Raw genomic sequence first — 24,117 nt, 5'->3', positions numbered from 1 at the left:
GCTATTTGGTTTTATTTTGTTCAATGTGAAGATTGTTGGTGGAAATGGGTTAAATGCATCAGATGGCATGTATAATAGAGGGAGTAGTTAAGTTGTACAAATAAATTCCAAGTTTTATTATATTATTGTAACCAAGTTTTGGTAAGATTTGTCTTAAGAATTTGATATAAATTGTGTTTTTGTGGTGTTCTTGTTTGGGATTGTGATGAAAAAGGTAGATGTACATTATTATTGGGCATTTAAAATGTTATTAGAATCTTAAGTCACACAGATATGCCAAGGCATTAGTTTTGATGAAATTTGGGTATCTTAATTTCCACTGATAAGTGATATATATATATATATATATATATATATATATATATATATATATATATATATATATATATATATATATATATATATATATATATATATATATATATATATATATATATATATATATATAGAAGATGTGAATGTGTTAAAAATGATTACATTGTGTGCCAAAATGATTTTTTTTTCACCAAGTGATATAACAACACTTTGCTGAATCTTAATGGAAGTTAAGCCGTAATCTTTTGTTAGATATTCAACCAAGTGCACAACTAAAGGATGCAATCTACTCAAATAAATGAAGATTTGTTTTGCAATATATCACATTCTCATTCAATTTGTTAAATGTCATTTTATAGTTATGTTGAATTATTTTTTTTTACGTATCATTTTATGAGTTTTTCTATTTTAATAAATTTCACATAATATTTTAATGTAATAATTATAATAAATGTAGTAATAAATGAATATTAATTGCATTATTAGACTTACCTTCCAAATTAAAGCTCATTAGTTTCTTTTATTTATTTATTTAAATGATTTGTTTAAATTTAATAGATAAAAAACACATTTCAATTTTAATAATTCATTATTTTTCTTATTTTCTTATAAATTCAAAGTTTTCAAATATTTAAACCTTCATAGTTAACTTTTTTTATTAATTATCCATGTAATATATGAGTCTCACAACTAATATATATATATATATATATATATATATATATATATATATATATATATATATATATATATATATAAAGAAAACAAGAGAATGATGTGGTTCACAATTCAGTATAATCATGCAACATACACAGACGTACTAGATAGATTTATTATCGATCGTGGACAGGTTCACACAATATTTGACGATAACATAATATCATCCTTTGTGTGATATTTATATTCTCATCATTCACCTTTTTCCACGTGGGACACTTTTGACTCACCACAAGCAATCAGTCTCCGCAACTCAACATATACGTGCTTTAGTGAGACTATAAATATAATATCAATTACGCCTAGTTTCCGAGTTTAACAAAAGAAAATAAAATAAAATAAAAGAAAGTCATGAGAGAAAAAAAGAGAAAGAAAAGGAAAATAAAATTTTCTTTTGTGTTCCCGAGTTGGAGAGAAGTGGAAAGAAAATTAATCATTTTGTTATTTTCTTTCCAAATCCTCTCAAATCGGAAAGAAAGTTAGGGGGAAAGTGATACTTCGCAACTTAACACGGCTTGTCAAATTGCAAACAAATCGTGGTGACATGCCACTTTACCACTTAATTAGAAACTATGAAATAATACAAACAAATCAAGAGACATTGTACTATTGTAAAGTTGCAATTGTATGAAACCGTTGGAATATTTGTCTAATTTGGCCGTTAAAAAACTGTTTCACAAATCATAGTAGTACATTTTAGGTCATTAAACAATTTGGTAATAAGAATAAAACTAATTATAGATAAACATTACAAGAAATGCACATTGTAAACAAAAAAACAATTCATAAGCCAACACGAATCAGGTTCTATTCACATTAAAGGTAAAAATCAATTCATATATTCATAATTCCAAAAAAAAAAAAAAAAAAAAGATAGGTTCTAATTTTAAAACAATAAAATTCAATACCCTAAGTTGAGTCAAATTAAAAAAAATTCTAATTTCTACATAAGGGGAAAATTATCAATATATTGAGGATTGAAGACACTTAGACAGATTACATAATCAAAATGAAAAAACAAAATGTTGATGTAAAACAAAATCAAATATTCTTTAGATCATGATCTTAGTGTTAACAATCCAATTATCTGAAATTGGGAAAGTTCATGTCATTGAATTCCTACAAGATAAAGATTTAAAGGTCCGCCGCCAAGTTTTTTAGCCACATCTTAAAATCACTTCCAACCCTTCATGGACCTTGTATGTCTTGAGATAGTAATGAAAGTTTTTCCCAAAGAATTGAATGAAACACTTTATATAAAGAAATGTAAGCCTTCGTACAAATACAATATCTGAATCTATAATGATAATGTTTTGGGACCCACAAAATTATTTTCTTAGACGAAGAACATTAACTAGATAACTAGATTGAAGGATAACTACAAACACAATATCTGAATCTATACTACCCATATGTAACATAGACTAAAAAAATTCAGCCCTTGTGAAGGATGGGCCACGGACCTGGTTATAACCCAACCATTTAATTAAACAGAGTATCTCATTTAATAAAATAAGTTCAAAATGTCGCTTTAATCCATTTTTTTTGTGTTAGACTCGAATTGAATTGATATTTGGGTCGTTTTTTGTGAGCTTCGATATTTTATAGGGGGGCTAACATGTTCAGTAGTCCCTTTAGTAGTTTAATATTGAGTATTTAAATTCTTTAATATAAAAATATAAATTAGAAACTATTCGTAAAAGCATAGCAGACGAACCCAATTTTGATTGTTAAAACAGCCGGCGGTATTCAGAACAGCGGCTACATTCAGAGTCTCCACCACCGCATTCCTGTTATATATGTAATCATCTTCCTACAAATTTATTCGATTGCTCGCTGTTTGAATCGTTGATGCTTTTGTCTGTGAATTGAAGGTTTTTGTTTGTTTGACCAGAGAATCAAAGAGTGAAAAAAATGGGAATTCCTACGGATATGAGAGATGCCTGGGTAAGCCACAGGAAGAAATCATCAAGTTTTATGATTCCATCTCCAGAAGAAGATCTCAAGTTTCTGAGATCCAAAATGTGTACTCAAGGTGAATCGAATTTTCATTCCTTTCTATTTGTGTTAGATTTGAAATTCATCTCGTTTTGTTTATCTTGGGGGTAGGTTAGAGAAGGGATGCGATCCTTTAAACGTGTTTAGAACGTGTTCCTTCTTATCAACTGGATTTATATGCCCGCTTGCCCCATGATTCATTCGTTAGGGTTCATTCGTTAGGGGACAAGGGGTTAATTTGGTGGTTGAAGAATGAAATTGAAAGTCATTCCATTTTCCTGAAATGATCATCGTTTAATTGTTAGATGATGTGAATAATTCTCTCTTCAAAATGCTTACATTTAGCTCATCCCTGCCACTTTGTGTAGCACTTTCATCATCCAAGTTTCTTGAAACATTCCAAACAGCCAATTTCTGCCATGTTTAAAAGGCATGAAGCACAAACATCCTATATATCTGACGCTTCTCCTAAAGTATGATTTTAACCATTAATTACATGATTTGCAGAAGGGGTTCGTGAAGGAATGAAGTCAGCTTCAATTGCATGTGTTGCAAGTGCAATCCCTACGGTTGGTTGCTTCATATTTTTATGCTTTCACTTAAACCTTTGCATCTTAAAATCGTTTCTATCAGATAAATTGCAATAAGGGAACACCAGATTTAGCTTTGAATTCGATGGCTAAGATAAATAATATATTATTAAAAGCCACTGAAATATTTGTAATTTTCAGTTAATTGCTGTGCGTACAATCCCCTGGGCAAAAGCAAACCTAAATTATACTGCTCAAGCACTGATTATATCTGCTGGTATGCTCCAAAATTTAAACTTTTCAACTGATTTTAGATAGATATGATGGTATGATTTTACAAAAAGATTCTTGTAGATGTGATTTGATTGTTTTTTTTTTTTTTGTGTTGAAACAGCATCCATTGCTGCATACTTTATCACTGCTGACAAAACTATACTGGAGTGTGCAAGGAAAAACACACGCACCCTTTATGATAAGTCCGCTTAACAGTTTACAATTAATCAAATGTGATTATGATATCTGGCTTCTCAGTGTTGTTTGTATCGAGTTTAAGCCTCACATGTGGGCCCCGAAGTTTATGCTTTCAGGTCTCCATTTTCTCTACCAGTGAGATAGATGCATAATTATAAAAAAAAAAAAAAAAAAGGAAAAATAATTGTTTTTATGCGTTGATCTTTAGTGGCTGTATATGGATATAATTTGCTTAATAATTCCTGTCTTGCATTGTTGACTGGACCTTTTTCCTTATCGCTTGATTTGGCCTATAAAAGCTGTAACGATTTTCATTTGAAAACGTTGTATATTAGTTGCTGTTGTTTTTTTGGTCAAAATTTCAAGCTAAAGTTGGTTTAAAGTATAGTGAGGCTTGTCAACTGTCATATCATATTTCCTTTAGTTTATGCAAATGTGCAAACTCGTAATGTAGCAGAACTGAACTCAACTTATCTTGAGTTAATCGTGATTATAGTAAACCGATTCATGTCACTAAAATTACCAAACATATAATATAATCACTCTAATAACAAAGCTCTAATCCATCCATATAATTACCCATTCTCTCCATCCAACCAATCTATCTAATATAATACATTCATCTAACCCACAAAATTGATCCATTCATATCCAATTCAATCCAATTCATCCATCCAACGAGCCATACGATTATATGATCAATCAATCAAACACATGCAGCATATTTTGGTCTATCTACCTAATCCATTCACTAATCTATCCATGTTACCATGTAATTCTTTTATTTGATCCACCCATCTATTTCGTGTAAATAAACTATTGAATACATCCTTCTAATCAATCCAATGAATCGGTCAACCAATTTGTATTGTTTGAAATAACAAAAACTGAAAAATGAAAACCGATAGAAAATCCACATCCAAATACGTTTTCTATTTTTCTAAAATGGAAAATGGAAATCCAATCAATTTTAACCAAATGTGTTTTATAAAATTTTTACGGAAAGCAAAAACTTCACTCCTTTTTCTAAAGAGTAAAAAAAAAAATGATAACTTTCCTAAGCCAAACACTGCTCTTAGGATATGAATTCCTTTGGAAGTGAATGGTTTAGTTCACTTTTGGTTGACTTGACCAATGGTATGATGCATGAACTCTTTGTTACACTTGGGATATCAAACACACCCTCTAATAAATATAGCATGTTTTAACATATGCATGTAGGGGAAACATGGACATCAAGCCATCAACATACAAGAACGCGAAATCCAAAAAAAATGTTATTAAAGTTTTACAATCAATTAGAGAACTCCCTTGCTATACAATGAGATGATTTGAATCTTGTGTCAACCTATAACAACAAGGTCTCATGGACCAATGACATTAACTTTCCTTCTTTGTTTCTTTTCTCTCATTATCACTAGCCTTTCTCTTTCCTTTTACTAGTATCTACCCATCTATGTACAATAATTCCAACAGGGAAGAAAAACAAAAAACAAAAAGTATACCAAGTTTTCGAGTCTTTGAGCTCAAAATGTAATGTGTGGTTTAAACTTTAAAATGCATACCTATAGATAGCATCAGCAACTCCATCTTCATCATTACTAACACCAATCACATTAGCTGCAGCTTTTGTCTTCTCACATCCATTACTCAAACAAACCCCTAAAGAAGCCAATTGCATCATCTCAACATCGTTTTCTCCATCACCAATAGCCATTATCTGATCATCAACAAAGACTCTAACTAAAATCATTTATATATATATATATATATATATATATATATATATATATATATATATATATATATATATATATATATATTGATTAAAATAAATGATGATACAATGAATATGATCAATGATAGTACTTTCATGAATCATGACACACACACCTACCTCGTTTGCAGTAACACCAAGATGATCAAGCAGCATTTTTACTCCATTACCCTTTGAAGTGCCAGGTGGCACAATTTCAAGCATGTCTGCTTGTGCTTGAACAACACATGCACGACCTTTTGTTGCTTCTGACCAATATGGCCTCAGTTTCCCAGAAACCCCTTCAGCAGTGTCTAGAAATAACACCTTTTGTACATCTCCACTACTTAACAGCTCCTCCACTGAAGGCTTAACTTCTGCCTTTAAAAAAAAAAAAAAAAAAAAAAAGGTGTCAGTCATGTAGTCCATGTTATCCGGTTAAACGAAAGAATGACGAAAGTACCCTTGGTTCATGATATATGGTGTGGAGGGAGTCGACAAGAGGATGACTGAATAAGGTCAGCAAACGATTCTCACTAAATGCAACAAGTGGAACCTTGTGTTCTACAGAATAATGAAATGCTTCTTTGCAAACATTTGGATCCAAATTTGTTTTTTGAATTTCCTTGCCTTCTTTTCCATAAACAAGCAAACCCTGATAATAGAGTAAGAAGAAAACATTTCTTACAATTAAATGATAAGTTGACTCAAAATTAATGAACTATATTACTATTATTACTATATCAAAGTGACACTTGAGAATTAATTAATGTGAGTAGCTAGGCAACCTGTATGAAAACACCTGGTGAGGACTCTGAGACAATTCCATCTTTTCCTGCTAAATCCACCATATTTAAAAGAGTTATAGCAGCTGGACGAGTCTGTTTGCAAAGATTACATGCAAAATAATGAGAAAATTGAAACAAATACTATTATAAGAAGTAACAATAAAATCCAAAATTTTCTTACTTTTCCAGTGGCTAACACCACTTTTACACCCATTGATGAAGCCTCTCTTAAAGCCTTAGCATTTGTTGCAGAAACTAGACTTTTGCTATTCAGAAGTGTACCTTGTATATATCCATAACAATACATGACAACCGATGAAATTATATGCAAAGAAGATGAAAGAAAGAAACATTTGAAATCAATCTCACCATCCATATCACAGAAGATATAGCTGAATTTTGGCTTGTAGTTTTTAAGACTTCCTGCTTCCTTCCTTCCTTCCTTTTGACAATTCAAATGTTAAGTAAGCCATTACTCTACCAAAAGTTACTTTATGTGTGTTGTAGATTATATGATAATCAGTAACTTTAATATCTTGATAGATCATAATATTGGAAACTTTATGTAAGTTATATCTCAACCCCTATGAATGCTTAACCTTAGAAAAAAAAAGTTATAAGCAAAGGACACTAAAATCGTGCATATGTTTATGTTTGTTCTTAAATACTAATGATATATCAGTGTATATAGATGAATTCTCCCTCCAAAAATGGATGATGATGAAGGGTAGTTAGGCGGTAAAAGCATACCAACAATAGAGAATTCAATGCTTAAATTTGAGAAATGTGGATAATTGTTTAATCAAGAAAGAATATCTTAAGAATAAAATACCATGTTCTTGGATCAGGTTGTAGATGCCCTCTTCTGTATCGATCCTTTAAATTTCTCTTCTGATCCAAGACGTTCCTCCATTTTTGGGTCGGCCTCTTCAGGAGAATATGAGTTATAACTAGAAGAGAACCGTGATTTGAGGAGAACCCATTTACGTACATTACAACCACTTTAATTAATTGACGATGTATTGTCCCCTTAACCTTCGCATCATTTATTCTTCATCTCCGCTAATTCTAATTAACAATTATCCCTCCTTCCCTCTGTTTTGGTGAATGGTTTTGTTTATAAATCACATCATGCAAATGCAATGCAACTGTTCTTTAACCTGTCAATTTTCTTCTTATATGTTCGTAATTTTTCTTTTCTTTAAAATGGAGACCATATTGACACATTTTAGTATAAACTATCAAAACTTCGGTTTTTTTTTAATATTATGTGTTGTTTTCTATAAAAATAAAATTGCAAATTTTTAGTTAAGATATCATATAATGATTCAGCTGATTCCTTACTATTCAGTTTTTTCACTTGTAATTTTTTTTTGTTAAAAATAATATTTTTGGATAAAATCCATGCGGGTTTTATGATTCAGTTAATATTTCGCCTAAAACACAATTGAAACGGTTGACATTTGTTACTAAAAGACAGCAAAAACATAATTAGAAACAATTATCAATGATTCCATAACACTAAATTGTCCATACAATAGTCGTTTGTTTTTCTAAATCATCGGCAAATATATTCTTTTTAGCAACTTCATTGAGATTGGGTAAGATTCTTAGCATAATTGGTGATGAATTGAAAGAAATGTAAAACAAGGAGGTTGTAGGTGATTAATTAAGTCATCTTTTGTGAAATTTTGAATCAGCCCAATCAAAGTTATGATACAAGAGTTATATTCGTTATATTCTGAATCACTTCAATCTGAATCACTTCAATCGGAGTTTGTGTGTTAAAGTTATTGTCGGTACTAGAAAAAAAAAAACAGTTATGAATTTTGTTGTATTTAGTTTCTTTTCTAATAAAGAAAGAATAGTTTTTTTTTACAATATTAGTTTTGTTGGGAAAATAAATAAACCATAAGATGGCATGTGGCGGAATCTAATTGTACTTATCTAAAGGAATTTTGACGATCATACCCCTATGAAAACGAATGCCTGCATTATTTGTCACAGAAATTTGGTTTCTCATATGCCCCATAGAAAAAGGTTGATTTTTTATACATAAGCACCCGTGTTGATGGATAAAGACATAATGCATATAAGCTAAGGCTGCTAAGCCTATATAAAATTGATGATTTTTTTTTGAAATTATATTACTATATTTGTTATAATATCTTATGTACTTTAGTTGTATTCATGATCACGAATATGAATGAATATATATTGATTTAAAAAAAAAAGCGCACATTAATATACTTGTGTCAACCTATAACAATGTCTCATGGACCAATGACAGTTTAGCCCTGTTTGTTTCTTTATGATTTTCCTATTTTCTAGCCAAAAAAAATATATAGGAATCCCAAAGTATACAGTCTTTGTTCAAGTCTTTTTAAGCTCAAATGGATTTATTTGAGGTCTTAAAATGCATACCTATAAATAGCATCAGCAACACCATCTTCATCATTACTAACACCAATCACATCAGCAACAGCTTTTGTCTTCTCAGATCCATTACTCAAAGCCACCCCTAAAGAAGCCAACTCAATCATCTCCACATCATTCTCCCCATCACCAATCGCCATCACCTCATCTGCTCCAACACCAAAATGGTCAAGCAGCATACGGACCCCACTCCCCTTCGAAGTGCCAGCTGGCACTATCTCAAGCATATCTGGCTGTGCTTGAACAACAGATGCACGACCTTTTATCGCTTCTGACCAATATGGCCTCAGTCTTCCAGACACCCCTTCAGCAGTGTCCAAAAACAACACCTTCTGCACATCACCACTGCTTAACAGATCCTCCACTGAACCCATAACTTCTGCCTGGAAAAACTTTATGTTAAAAAAAAAATAATAATAACAATAATGAAAGAATGTAATGACGAAAGTACCCTTGGCTCATGATATATGGTGTGGAGGGAGTCCACAAGAGGATGACTGAATAAGGTCAGGCAACGATTCTCACTGAATGCAATAAGTGGAACATTGTGTTCTACTGAGTAATCAAATGCCTGTAATATTAACATTATATTATTAAGCATCCAAATGTCAGGATAAATTATAATTAATGAAATACATACCTCTTTGCAAACATGTGGATCCAAATTTCTTCTGTGAATTTCGTGTCCTTGTTTGCCATAAACAAGCAAACCCTAAAAAGAATTTTGAAAATAAGAATAAATCATGATTTTATAAACGATAAATAGATAGATATAAATAAAATACCTGAATGAAAACACCTGGTGAATACTCTGAGGCAATTCCATCTCTACCTGCTAAATCCACCATCTTCAAAAGAGCTATAGCAGCTGGACGAGTCTATTTCCAAATATAACATAAAAAAAGGTGAGAAATTTCAAACAAATAATAATAGTAAAAAAAATCTTAAATTTTCTTACTTTTCCGGTGGCTATAACAACTTTTACACCTCTCGATGAAGCCTCCCTTAAAGCCTCAGCATTTGTAGCAGAAATTTGACTTTTGCTATTCAGCAATGTACCTTTATAATAATTTGTTGGAATGTAAGGGTAAAATAGTCATTTAGTCAACATTTGAAGTAAATCTCACCATCCATGTCACAGAAGATATAGCTGAATTTTGGCTTGTAGAATCGAAGACTGCCAGCTTTCTTTCTTCCTTTTGACAATTCAAATGTAAAGCCAGTTACAAATATAAAAAATCTACACATAATGATTTAAGTAAATAAAAAATATGTAAGAGTAAAATACCATCAGAAATCTTTGGTAAAAGGGTTTCATCATATTCAACAGAAGATGCACTTTGTATCAATCCTTTTCCTTTCCATCCAAGACTCTTCAAAAGACGTTCTTCTTCCTCCTCCATTTCTGCTTCAGCTTCTTCACTAAGCTCATGATCAAATCCCAAAAGATGCAACAATCCGTGGACCTATAGATAATGAAACAATACATTAAATAATCAATTTTATGTTTGAATTCTTTTCAAGAAAAAGTACAAACCATAAGAACACGAATCTCATCAAGAAGAGTGTGCCCTCTTTCCTCTGCTTGTCTTGCTGCTGTTTCCACTGAAATGATTATGTCACCCAACATTAGCTGCAACATAGAAAACAAATGTCAAAAACTAAATCACTGATTACTCAAAAGTAAATTTCAAGAGGGGCAATTCAGACCATTGGAAGCTTGAGTTCAGGGACATGTTGAGACATGGAGAGAACATCAGTAGCATGGTCTTCATTCCTCCAATCTTTATTAAGCTCACGGATGAACTCATCATTGCATAGAAGTATTGATAACTCAACACTCTCAAATTGACCAACATCATCAACAGAAGAATCTCTTGTTTTGTGATCTGAATCTTTTAAACCATCAAATGCTAGTTTCATTGCCATTGGAGCATTTAGACGAAGCATTTCTGCAATATCCTGCCAATTTTAGAAAAGAAGAGTGTTTAAAGCAAGAAATATATCTCCATTCTGCCAAATGTAGAAAGAAGATCTGCTAGCTAAACTTCATAGGCAGTCATCAGTGCAACAGGCAGAAACAGGTGTTGAACCAATTACTAAAGCATAGTGTGTAGAGGGTGAGAGTGCCTTTCAAGTGATGAAGCCCTAATATCTTGCAGTTTATTAGATGAAAAAAACTGATTAAGAGTTACAAACTGTATTGAAATTATAGGCATCTAAGACAATCACAACTATAGCACTCCTAAATCTTCAAGTTTCAGGTGATTCCTAGCAAAGAAGCTACAAGTATTAAGTCTAGTAAGTATGCACAGAGTTTGTCACATTGTTGAAATTGATTCATACTCAATTGTTGTTAGTTTATGAGTTTGGAACAGTTTAGGTCATTTTGTTCGTCATGTACAAGATTGTACTGTAACATTCAGTTGTTTAGAAGCTCCTGGAAAAACATTACATATCTTTGGTCTGCAACTGCATTATACTCATGTACATCAATAAACTGCTCCCAACTAGGATATAACTTTTCAATCCATTGAATGAAAAAGTAATTGTACATTGATGAGTAATGAGTAATGACACAAGAGAAACGGAAGAGGGAGTACAAACCAGAATTTCAGAATCATCGGGCAATTGTTCTTCGATACCAATTCTAACATCGAGCTCCAAATCCTTCCCCTTGTTCTTCTTCCTGGCCGACGGGCGACCCCGCACCTTCCTGTACCCTCGCTGCGACGCCAGTACTTTCCCTCCCAACCTTCTCGAAAGAATCCAATCTCCATCTCTGCGACGGTGAGCACCGAATAAACCACCAAACAATGGAGAAGAAGAAGAAGAAGTCGAATACGAAAGATTAGAGCGACAATGAGAGACCAATGAAGGTAACGATGGGAGTTTGGATGGGGCCGTGAGTGAGTGTGTGGAGAGGGTTCGGAAGATGAAACCGGCTGCCGCCATGGAGGAGACGTCTAAAGAAGAATGAAGGTTGCGGAGGAGGATAGGAGGGAGGCGAGACCTCATTCGGGCCGGAGACGGCGACTGAAAGTGATGTCTAGCAGTATATTCCCCCACAATTCGCCGGGAGCGAAGAAAACCGGAAACAAGTTAAAAGTTAAAACCGAAAAACTAAACCGGCTAATATCTCAAACCCGGTTTACCCTGGTTCTAAAATGAGTAAAATCTAAATCTAAATACACGTTATTGTATCTTAGGGGCTGTTTGGTAGGATCTGAAATTTTAAGATCTGAATTTTTAAAAGGTCTGAATTTCTAAGAGGGTTTGAATTTTTAAGATCTGAATTTTAACATGTTGTTTGGTTGAAAGCTCTGAATTTTTGTGCTGAATGATAAAAATAACTATTTTACCCTTCTGTATCATTTCTTTCAACTACAACACCATACCCTTGATAAAAACACATCAAAGTAGGATGCTAGAAATAAACATCATACATGTGATTTTTTTTCATCAAAGTAGGTTGATAAATATAAGCATTACACCGAATATTACAAAAAAATACAATGTAAACTAAACAACACAATATTTTATTACAATTATCGGACAATAATTTGGTCAGCATCACACCCCATACAAGGTTTACATGAAATACTGCATATGGTCTTTTTGGTTCTTGATCATGTGAATGAAAAATGTTGCTAATCTACAGAAACACACACAGAGGGCATTTTTACCATTAACATGCAACAACCTGTCACCCTCTTCATCGTACGCTACCACCATACACCATCACCGGGCACAAACCTGTCATCGAACTTTATCATCATCATCGCAGCCTTCATGACGCCATTAACTTCTATTCACCAACCCTGGTCACTCAACAATAGATTTCAACAAAAATTAAGCACATAACAACAAGATTAGCAATAGATTTCAACAAATGAACAAAATCAACAACTTGTATTAGCAACTACAAACACATTTTCAATAAAATAGATCAAATCAACAAAGTTCAACAACAAGTTTTAGCTATACATATCAATTTTCAGCTATACAAAATCTGGAAAAAAAAATAGCATTTATATTCAGCATTTGCATAAAACTATACTCCGCATCTGATTTCAGAAAAAAGAAGAAAAAAAGTTTTCTATGAAATCACTGAATTCAAGGAGACATAAACTTGCAAAAATCATCAGCACTTGAAGAAAATGATAGTACTTGCAAAAACCATCAACATAATATCAAGAACATTCTATTTCAATATTAGATTTCAGCATAACATCAAGACCATTTGATTTCAACGAACATTTCAACATAACAACAAATGAACATAATTCAGCTGTGATTTTCAAGCACATCAGAACAAATTACATACAATTTCAACATAAAAAACTCTATTTCTGTAGGAAGAACAAATGACATCAGAAAAAAAAAGACCAAAACAACCTTAATATCTTGAACTCGATTTTCAGAGGAAGATGAAAAAAATAACATATGATACTCGATTTTCAGAGGGAGGCAGAAAATAACAGTCGAAAATAGAAGCAAAACATTCTAGAAAAAAAAGTCTCCGACTCTTATTATCGAGTTTTGGGAAAAAAAAAAAAAAAAAAAAAAAAAAAAAAAAAAAAAGAGGAAGAAACTCTCACCTGGAACTGGAAAATTGATTACTTTGACGAAGGGAGGCGGCGATAAAGGAGGCGGCGACGTTGGATGGGTTGCCGCCGGCGATGTAGCTGGTGGAGGGAGGCGGTTCGGAGATAGAGGGAAGAGGGAAAAGTGGCTCTCGTCTTGTGAAGCATAGAGCGAAGGAAATGAGCGTTGATATTTTAGGGCACAAAGGGAAGACGCGTTATTTTCAAAAGTTCAGACATGGTTTGACATCTGAAAGTTTAAGAGGCATTTATAAAATTAAGAGGTAAAAAATAAGATGCTAACAAACAAGCTGAATCTGAATTTTTAAGAGGTTGCCTCTTAATTTTTCAATTAAAAGGTAAACAAACAACCCCTTACTTGATACTTGAAAAACTTTATACCTGTCTTTATGTTTGATAAAACTAGATCATTTAATGTACAAGGAATCTATGATCTTTATAATTCAGAAAGGAAATGGTTCCTTCATTATTTAATGGTTTTTGATTTGTTTAAATATCCTTATGTTATATCAAAAATGTCGAATGACGTATAAATGACGTTAACAATAAATCAGTTAAACAAGCTTTCAAATTTAATGAATATTAAATTAATTTAATTTAATTTTTTATATATTAACAGAAAAACGAAAAAAAAAAGATGATTTGCCAAGTATAACAAAAGTAAATGTGAAAAAAAAGTTTTATCCTTTTTTGGATTAAATTCGTTTATAAAATCCATCCATTTAATATTAAATAAAAGATCAATAAAAAAAAGTAGGATGCTAACATGTGTATATATGAAAGTAGGATGATAACATGGTCCCTTTGAAAAATATAATTCAATAAATGTCCATGTTTTTACAAACAACAAGTGAATAAACATAGAGTCGATAAACTTCTTTTGACTCTCAAAAACCATTTTAATATGCATTAATAGAAATATAAAATCATTCACATGACATGAGGATTATATTATTCTAAAAGATGATTGTCGAAATGGTTTTGAGTGAGCATTATAGAAAGAAATCAAATATGATTATGATATGAGTCATAAAATTCAAAAAGAAGGACGAAGACATCACCCTGGAAGGGTGTGATAACTTTAAGAAGAAGGGGAAGTTGGGTCCCCGATATATTGGACCATTCTGTGTGATCTCCAGGTAGGGAGGGTGGCCTACCAGTTGGATTTGTCGAGTAAGCTCAGTCAGATCCACAAAACTTTTCATGTTTCGTAGTTGCGGAAGTGCGTGTTAGACGATGAGGCACTAGTCCTTTTGGATGATATTCAGGTCGATGAACGCCTTAATTATATTGAGAGACCGATAACAATAATGGAGAGAATGATGAAGGTTCTACACAATAAGGAGATACCTTTGATAAAGGTTCAATAACAACATCGGAAAGGCTCCGAGTGGAGATGGGAGCCGGAGGCGGAGATGTGGGAGCATTATCTTGAGCTATTTGCAGCATCAGACTATGAGGACAAAGTGTAGTTCAAGTGGGGGAGAATTGTAACATCCCGATGTTGAGGTAATTTAAATTTTAACCCTATGTATAAAGGAACACTACATTTTGGTACTTGTGCATGAAAAGGAGTGCAAAATGACCTATAGTGACATTTTGGTAATTTTAGGCCGAGACTTAGTACGCAGGGCGTACGCTTCGTCGAGAGGTGTTTGACCTGCAGGATGGTCATGGTCGAGCATCAGAGGTCGCATGGCAAGCTACAGCCTCCGGAGGTTCCATGTGGAAATGGAAGCAGATTTCGATGGATTTCATCACCAAGTTACTGTAGACAGCAAAGGGTTTAGATGCTATATTGGTCATCGTGGACCGATTGACCAAGAGTGCCCACTTTCTGGTAATTCGGGGGAGCTCATCAGCCGAAAAGTTAGCCGATGTGTATATTCGCGAGATCGTTACTCGCCATGGGGTTCCAGTCTCTATTGTTTCAGACCGTGATGTTTGGTTCACCTCCCGATTTTGGCAGAAGTTTCATGAGGAACTAGGCACGAGGCTGCCTTTCAGCACAACTTATCATCACAGACCGACGGTCAGAGTAAGCGGACCATCCAGACTCTCGAGGATATGTTGCGAGCATGAGTTATTGATTTTGACAGGAGCTGGGACTCCTACCTACCTCCGCCTTTCAAGCTCCTGTATGGGCGGAGATGTCGCACCCCAGTCTGTTGGGGCGAGGTTGCCCAAAGGGTCATGGGTCAGACCGAGGTGGTTCTGCAGACTACAGATATGATCCAGCAGATCAGACAGAGATTGCAGACTGCGCAGAGTCAGAAGAAGAGTTATGCCGACTGACGCCGATCTGAGTTGGAGTTTCATGTCGGTGACATGGTGTTGCTGAAGGTCTCACCTTGGAAAGGTGTGATTCGCTTCAGGAAGAGGGGGGAGTTGGGCCCCTGATATATTGAACAATTTTGGGTTATTTATCAGGGTTTGCAAGGTGGCTTATAGATTGGATCTTTCGGAGGAGCTTAGTCAGATTCATAGCACTTTCCACGTTTTGCAGCTGCGAAAGTGCGTATTGGACGAGGATGCAGTGGTATCATTGGATGATATTCAGGTTGATGAGCGTCTGAACTATGTGATAGGCCGGTAGCTCTTCTAGAAAGGAAGTTAAAGGTTCTACATAACAAGGAGGTACCTTTGGTAAATGTATAGTGGCAACATTGGAGGGGATCCGAGAGGAACTGGGAGCCGAAAGCTGAGATGCGGGAGCGTTATCCGGATTTGTTCATCGCAACAAGCTTAAAGGACTAAGCCTAGTCTAAGTGGGGGAGAGTTGTAACATCTCGATTCCCAGGTATGAGATATATTATTCAAAAGACAAGTTTCCCTTGGAACTCATCAAGTTGATGGCCTCAACTCGACGTGCTGATCGGCTTTGGGCCGCGCATCTTTTTGGACCAACTCGATGAGTTGGAGAGGAAAACTCGACGAGTTGGCAGCTAATTATGAAACCCTAAATTTAAGGGTGTTGCACCCTATTTAAAGGACTTATACCCTTTGAATGGCCTCCTTACCGGTCCCCTCTGTCCAGAAACCCTAGTTTTGTGGATCCTCTCCCATATTTAAGTGTGAGTGAGCTTGAAGAGTGATTTGTTGGTGTTCTTTTGAAGAAGCTTGAATTTTGAGGTGGCTTTATTGAAAGGATGGCTTTAGATCCAAAACCTCCTCTTTTGTTGTAGTCATTTTGATGTATAAATTCGACACCTTGCTTCCTTATTTCTTAGATCTCTTCCTTGGTTAGATTATTTGGATTTTTGGTTCATTTATGGATTGTTCATGGGGTTGAGCTTTTCATGGATTGTCACCTTAGATCTAGCCATTTTGTGGCCTCTTTTGGCCTCAAGCTGCAAACTTTATTAGGTTCAAGGCCTCATCCATGCATTAAGTTCTCTATTAAGCCTTGTATGAGTTCTAGAGCTTCTTTTGGCATGCATGAACGTAAACTTGGAAACTTTACGTGGTATTCCAGCCCCATGGAACTAGATCTGTATCTTGAAGCATTAGATTCGATAAAAAAGGGATCAATGTGTTAATACTGGGAAAAACTCGGCGAGTTAACATGCCAACTCGGCAAGTTGGCTAGGTTTCCCGATCTTCTGAGTACTGTGGGAACTCGACGAGTCTGTGGGTGCACTCGACAAGTTGGGTCAACAAGGACTGGTGACATTGACTTTGACTTTGACTTTGACCATGGTTGACCAAGTTTGACTGCTGAGGGCATTTTAGGTAATTCGGGGTTTTGATAGAAATTGTCACATGATGATTGTAGGCATTTGAGTCTGGAGCTAAGATTTGGAGTTGGATCTTATCAGTTCAACACTACTTGTGAGGTGAGTTTTTCTCACTGTACTTGCGGGTCGAAGGCACCAATGCCGATGTAACGACCCACTTTTCATGACCAAAAATTTTGTTTTAAAAACATTACTTTTAGAAAATATAAAAGGCTAAAACATTGTCTGATCGAAATATCACACCAGTGAACCGTGTCTAAAAGCCAATTCGTACATTTAATTAAAATATCAAAGTACAAATCCCAGTGAAGCTTGTAAATGCGGAAATCGGAGAGTGTGTGCGTGACGTGCCGCTACCGCGCCGGCTCCTTTCCCCTAGCTGAGGAGGTACCTGAAACCAAACTGAAAACTGTAAGCACAAGGCTTAGTGAGTTCCCCCATAATACCACATACCATGCAACATATAACAATCATTATTCAGCTAGGAGTTACGGGCCTTGCCCACACTCGGGAAGATACGGGCCCTGCCCACACTTCGCTAGCCGGGAGATACGGGCCTCGCCCACACTTGTGAAGATACGGGCCCTGCCCACACTTCGCTATCTGGGAGATACGGGCCCTGCCCACACTCCGACCTCGGAGAGATACGGGCCCTGCCCACACTCAACCACTAACCCATAACATACAAGTATCACACAGACAACAAGTATAAGCAATTCTATCATGTTAACACATATATCGTACTTAACTACAACAGAGATACGGGCTCGGCCCACACTCTAGTACTAGCATCTCGTCTACACGGGTCGGCCTTGGTGCCTTAGACCCATTCCTACTGGAAAGGAAACTCACCTCGAAATAGCTGCTGGTCTGTGTGGGAACTGATCACCTACTACTGCTGCTGCTGCTCCGGAAACCCTCCGGCTGAAATTCCCACGATATACTCAATCAAACACTGCTCACTGACCTTTGGGTAAAATGACCATTTTACCCCTGACCTTGCCCTAAGTCAAAGTCAGAGTCAACTTTCAGTTGACCTCGACTCGCCAAGTTGGCTTTCCGACTCGCCGAGTCCCTACGCAAACGACTGACCTGAATCCCGATCCTACCCGTCGAGTTAGGCGACGACTCGACGGGTTCGCCTTCATGACCAAAATACAAGTCCTTCATCCTACTCGCCGAGTTGTATGAACAACTCGTCGAGTTCATCTTCATCCGAAGAACACTCATGCTAAGACTCGCCGAGTTGTATGAACAACTCGTCGAGTCTGTTCTTGGTCTAAGGAGATTGCCTTGAACTCGCCGAGTTAGGGCATTGACTCGCCGAGCACCTCCATAGATGGGTTAAGCTTCCGACTCACTGAGTCACACCCTGTGACTCACTGCTCACTCGACACTACGAAAAAGGGGACAAACTCGAAGACTCGCGAGCAGACTCGCCGAGTCACATGAACGACTCGCCGAGTCGTTGCCATGCACTCCTAAAATATACCGATTTGCTCGATTCCAGTCCATGCCATTCATAGATCTGGACTTCTAGGACACGAATCACACGTAAAGTTTCCAACTTTACGTGTGGATATTCACCAATATGGATTTTAGGGTTCAAAATGTCTCAAAAGGGTAGATCTAGGGCTAACAAGCAACATGGGGCCAAAAAGCTAACAGATCTGAGCTACTGGAGTTCAATCTTGCCTAGATCCAAAGGCCAAACATCTTATTACGACATATAATGCACATACAAACTTGGAGATTTGACCAAGAAGGACCCAAATGAAGTTCTAAGCATAGAATCAAGGGGAAAACGGGTTATACCTCAAAGGAACTGCTGGAAGAACACAAATAATGCTTGGATGGCTTCCTTTCTTCTGGATCTACTTCCTTCCTCCTTCAAAGCCTTCAAAAGCACACAACAAAACTTCAATCTTCAAAGAACAAGCACAAACGAGGGTTGGGGAGCTCAGGGGAGAGAATGGGGGCTGGCCTGGGGCAGATAAGTTGCTTAAATAGGGTGCAAACCCCTGAAACTTAGGGTTTCATCCAGCAGCTGTGACTCGCCGAGTCCAGGATATGGACTTGTCGAGTCGACAATTTAAACGCGTCCCGAGTCCCGCATCCACTCGGCGAGTCGGACCTATGACTCGCCGAGTCCAAGGCTAAAAGAAAGGAAATACATCAAATAACATTTACGTACTAGGAACCGGGTGCTACAGCCGACCCTTGGATTGATATCATGTTGTGCATGTTATGCTATAGTGATCTGGTATATCAGTATCCTGGTAGTTAGGATGATGGTATGCTTCCTGATCTGTAAGATATGTTTATTTGTTTGCTAGCTGGTTAATAATATGATTATATGTATTATGTCATGATTGATTGGAAGCTGAGGATTCACTGCTTTGTGCGTAAGCCAACAGTCCAGGGCATTCCAACCCGATGGTTGAGGGCCTAGGGTATTCCATCCCGAGGATGATTGGACCCATAGTATGTTGGCATTCCAACCAGATGGTTAACTGGGCCCAAAGTATGTTGTTATTATATTTATGCTATTTGTTATGTATTGGTATTTTGGGGGAACTCACTAAGCTTTGGGCTTACAGTTTTGGATTATGTTTTAGGTACTTCAGAGGATCAAGGGAAGACGAAGGTGTGATCGTGCACCTCCTCATATTTTGTTTTATGATTTTGGGATTTCTCTGATGTGGAACTTATTTTTAAAACAATTTGTAAACAATGATGGTTTGTGGTTTGTTTTAAAAATTTTAATTTTTCAAGAATTTTTTGAATGTTACAAGTTGGTATCATAGCCTTGGTTTGAGTGAATTGGAGGAACACTCGTGTGAATCTAGTCTCAAACTAAGGAAAGGATTTTCAAAAATGATTTTTCAAATGGTTTTCAAAATACTCAAAGAGGATGTGATGTGTACGATCAGCCGGAGCCAGTAAGTAGACCCCAAAATACCATAATGTTGTTTGATATTGAGTTATGTTAGAACAACATGTTAGTGATAGTGTAGGGATCTTCAGGAGTTGCATGACAGAATTGCCTGATTATATGATGCCCGATATCCTAGGACCTTTCTTTTATGGAATTGACATCATTACTGTAGTTGCTTAGTGTATGCATCATGGTTATATATAACTAAGATCTTATAGCCTGAGAATGTTTGGTTTGGCCTTATTTCATGTTCTTATTTTATGAAGGGATTAGGGTAGGATAAGATATTCAAATGTTTATAGGGTCTAGTGTTATTTATGGCTAACATACACGAGTGTTGCAAGGTTGGTGGAAGTTTCATAGGCAAGTGATGTGGGGTCAGCCGACCAATTGTGAGATGTTTAGCCTTTCCTCTAGGGAGTGAGGATTAAGTGTTCTTTTATGCTTATGAGTTTTGTTAGGGCGTTGTGATGATCCTTGAGACAAATACGGGTATGTGTGGAAGGTAGTATGGACCCGTACTACTGAAAGCACAAGACCCGTACGTGTAGCAAGGAAGTCACAACCCCTAGGGCTTCCTTGGGAGCTGGTTCCACGATATGATGTGTGGATTATCTGATATCTTCCTGGTGTATTTTCAGTATGGTGACTACAAGACGAGTTGAGATCAGATCTGGATAGGGATCAGGAGCTGGTAGACAGGGTGAGCCAGTATTGTCAGAGGACCACGTCAGGGAGATCATTCACGAAGAGGTAGTTGCTATTGTCCGGGGTCATATTCTGGAGATGTTCGGGTCTATCAAGACCGCGATGATGGAGTTCTTTGATGATCGTTATGCAGTCATCTCTGAGACGGCTGCTGCTGCAGCCTCCGCAGTCGTGGCGGCTGCAAGTGTTGGGATAGGGCAGGTCTTTCAGTATTGGGACTTTGATAATACGAATCCACCGAATTTCGAAAAAGTTCATGACCCAATCATAGCCATGAGGTGGCTATCAGATGTGGAGGGATGTTTCTTCACTTGGTCATGCCCTGCTAATCAGAAGGTCAGGTGCGCTCTGAACCTTCTGAGGTCCGGAGCGAAGGATTGGTTGAGGCTCGGTACTAGTTCTTATTCTGTTGAGCAGAGAGTTGTTGTGTCATGTGAGCAGTTTTCTGAGATGTTCCGCTCCCGGTATGTCCCATTGGTTGATCGTGAAAGGTTAGCGCATAAGTATCTGGATTTGAGACAGTGTTTTGAGACGGTGACGGAGATCACCAAGATGTTCACGGAGAGAGCTACGTTCTGCCCTGAGTTTGTTGCATCTGAGCAGGCTCAGATGACCCGTTACTTGAGCATGCTCAAGATGGAGATCAGTCAATTTGTTTCTACTCAGTGCTACAATTCATTGTTGGAGATGCAGGAGGCCGCCAAGCGACATGAGATTGAGATTGAGATTGAGTTGCAAACTCGGGAGTCGAGACCGACCCCGATGCAGTCGCAGCCTGCACCGAAGCGGTTCGGGGCCGCTGACTCCAGGTCGTATGTTAGTTGGTAGATGATCAGTAGATATGTATGATTATCTGAAATTGTTGGTTCTATGTTATGTTATATGTTCATATGTCGACATATTGTGTTGGTTTGAGGTTTTACTGCTTCGTGTGGTAGCCAACAAACCCAGGAGCATTCCAGATATGAGCTGAGGGCCCGATTGGCAAGCCAGAATCATACCGAGGGCTCGAGAGCAATCCATATATGATATGAGGGCCCGAATGGCATGCCGGACTCATAATGTAGGCTCAGGGGTAATCCATACTTATGTTGAGGAACTTGTAGGGATATTCCAGACATAGGTTGTGGACCTAGTATATGTTGTTATATGTATTCGTGTGTTGGTACTTTGGGGAACTCACTAAGCTTAGGCTTACAATTTTTAGTTTATGGTTTCAAGTATGTCAGAGGATCATGAGAAGGCAAAGACGTGATCGTACATAACTTCCTGTTTTATGTCACTAGGTATTGGGGAAAATTTTGATTTGAAATAATGCTTTTGAAACAATGACACTTTTTGTAAATAATGTTGATGAATGGTTGATTTTGTAAATTTTAAATTTGTTGTGATTTTGGAGTGTTACATTCAAGCCTTTCAACAACAACCTTCTCCGCAATTTCAACCCCAAACTTCTCAATGTCAACAATTTCACGCACAACCTTCAAAACCATCTCAAGTTCCATTATCTTAATCCCAACCTATAAACCTCGACAATGACGACGACGAAGATCAGGTTGAAGAAACACAATCAAATCGTAGAAGGCAAAAAAAAATCAAAAGATCCAAAATAAAACTACACAATGGATTGAAGAGGAGGAAGCTTTAGCTAAAGCTTGGATTTTCATATCACAGGAATGGGATGTCGGCAACGCGCAAACGGGTCAAAGTTTTTAGAATCGTGTTTTAGACCACTTCCACGCGTTATTAGGAAGGAAAACGGACCGGGCAGACGACGCGGTCAATGCAAAATGGCGTGACCTTCGAGTGGCTTGCCCCCAATTTAACGGCGTATTTAACAATCTTAAAAATATGTATAGAAGCGGTAGCAACAATCTCAACATTTTAGCAACCATGTTGTACCAATACAAAATTACCAACAATGGTTTTGGAAACCAAAAAACATGAGAAATTTGTTGTAAATGGGTCCTTTATCTAGATACGACACATTCAAGATCTACCACTGGCTCCAACAAAAGGGCAATAACTTCTGATTTGGACATTGGTGTTAGCCTCGACCTGAATGATGAATTCGACACCACCAAGGGGGAGGGTCCACCGGACGTCCAACTTTGTCGACTACCGAGAAGGGACAAAGCGAGAGAGGGGGTGTCTTCAAGCGGAAAATCAACCAACGAGAACGTACTAGCAGACAAAATAAACAAAACTCTAAGTTTTTTAGAAAAAAAAAAGTTTGCATCAACGGAGGAAGCTTGTCGGCGAAAATAACACTCACCGATCTTCAAGTTTTAAACACGAAGCTACAACCAGATCTCAATACGGAAAATTTAAGCACATTTTAAAAATTCAACAAGTTCTCGAAAAATATCGCAACTAGATTCTATGTTTTTTTGTGTTTTTTTAGTAATTTAGGTTTAATTTTCTATATTTTTTTAATGTTTTTTAGTAATTTAGGTTTATTTTTCTATATTTTTTTTTGTTTTTTTAGTAATTTAGCTTTAGTTTTTTATTTTTTAGGTTTAATTTTATTTTTTAATTAATGTAATGTAGTTTTAATTAATGTAAAATATTTTATTATGTTTTAAATTATGTTCTTTATTTAATTAATACTAACAAAATATTATGGACCTAAATGATGAATTCGACGCCATCAAGGGGGAGGGTCCACCGGACGTCCAACTTTGTTGACTACCGGGAAGGGACAAAGCGAGAGAGGGGGTGTCTTCAAGCGGAAAATCAACCAACGAGGATGTACTAGCAGACAAAACAAACAAAACTCTAAGTTTTTTAGAAAAAAAAGTTTGCATCAACAAAGGAAGCTCGTCGGCGAAAATGACACTCACCGATCTTCAAGTTTTAAATATGAAGCTACAACCAGATCTCAACACGGAAAATTTAAGCTCATTTTAAAAATTCAACAAGTTCTCGAAAAATATCACAACTAGATTCTATGTGTTTTTGTGTTTTTTTTTTAGTAATTTAGGTTTAATTTTCTACATGGTGTTAAGTTCGTAGCACTTTTCATTTGACCTTGGATGTGACCCTTGCCGCACCCGTATCAATCTTGTGCTTCCATATAAATTTTTTTTTCTTTATGTAATATAAAGATGTCTTTC

The 24,117-nt window shown here is 36.3% G+C and overlaps 3 protein-coding genes across 5 annotated transcripts; 1 reads left to right on the top strand and 2 right to left on the bottom strand.

Moving 5' to 3' along the window:
* The first annotated feature begins 2,696 nt into the window (after nucleotides 1-2,696).
* Nucleotides 2,697-4,215, top strand: LOC145058729 (early nodulin-93-like). 2 transcript variants are annotated; one of them, XM_079006629.1, is made up of 5 exons: nucleotides 2,697-2,833; nucleotides 2,927-3,067; nucleotides 3,538-3,599; nucleotides 3,762-3,837; nucleotides 3,955-4,215. In XM_079006629.1, exons 2-5 carry the CDS (start codon nucleotides 2,947-2,949, stop codon nucleotides 4,044-4,046), a joined length of 351 nt encoding a protein of 116 aa, XP_078862755.1. In that variant the 5' UTR covers nucleotides 2,697-2,833; nucleotides 2,927-2,946; the 3' UTR covers nucleotides 4,047-4,215. The 2 variants fall into 2 exon arrangements, with proteins under 2 accessions (XP_078862755.1, XP_078862756.1); XM_079006630.1 differs by lacking the exon at nucleotides 2,697-2,833 and having other exon boundaries at nucleotides 2,852-3,067.
* A 1,024-nt stretch (nucleotides 4,216-5,239) lies between these two features.
* LOC145058163 (endoribonuclease YBEY, chloroplastic-like) lies at nucleotides 5,240-7,694 on the bottom strand. The gene is made up of 7 exons (XM_079006076.1): nucleotides 7,408-7,694; nucleotides 6,945-7,017; nucleotides 6,757-6,857; nucleotides 6,576-6,668; nucleotides 6,251-6,442; nucleotides 5,929-6,168; nucleotides 5,240-5,751 (listed from the first exon to the last, which is right to left on the bottom strand). Exons 1-7 carry the CDS (start codon nucleotides 7,408-7,410, stop codon nucleotides 5,584-5,586), a joined length of 870 nt encoding a protein of 289 aa, XP_078862202.1. The 5' UTR covers nucleotides 7,411-7,694; the 3' UTR covers nucleotides 5,240-5,583.
* Nucleotides 7,695-8,796: 1,102 nt separating this feature from the next.
* Nucleotides 8,797-12,128, bottom strand: LOC145058081 (endoribonuclease YBEY, chloroplastic-like). 2 transcript variants are annotated; one of them, XM_079006005.1, is made up of 10 exons: nucleotides 11,619-12,128; nucleotides 10,722-10,973; nucleotides 10,549-10,644; nucleotides 10,300-10,477; nucleotides 10,139-10,207; nucleotides 9,970-10,070; nucleotides 9,797-9,889; nucleotides 9,652-9,723; nucleotides 9,463-9,582; nucleotides 8,797-9,394 (listed from the first exon to the last, which is right to left on the bottom strand). In XM_079006005.1, exons 1-10 carry the CDS (start codon nucleotides 12,027-12,029, stop codon nucleotides 8,987-8,989), a joined length of 1,800 nt encoding a protein of 599 aa, XP_078862131.1. In that variant the 5' UTR covers nucleotides 12,030-12,128; the 3' UTR covers nucleotides 8,797-8,986. The 2 variants fall into 2 exon arrangements, with proteins under 2 accessions (XP_078862131.1, XP_078862129.1); XM_079006003.1 differs by having other exon boundaries at nucleotides 9,463-9,723.
* Nucleotides 12,129-24,117: the final 11,989 nt, after the last annotated feature.

Source organism: Lactuca serriola, chromosome 6, assembly GCF_051521515.1.
Source record: "Lactuca serriola cultivar US96UC23 chromosome 6, Lser_US96UC23_V15, whole genome shotgun sequence".
Classification (NCBI taxonomy): Eukaryota; Viridiplantae; Streptophyta; class Magnoliopsida; order Asterales; family Asteraceae; genus Lactuca; species Lactuca serriola.
The sequence above is the reverse complement of the archived record's forward strand: the minus strand, read 5'-3'. Positions and strand labels throughout refer to the sequence as shown.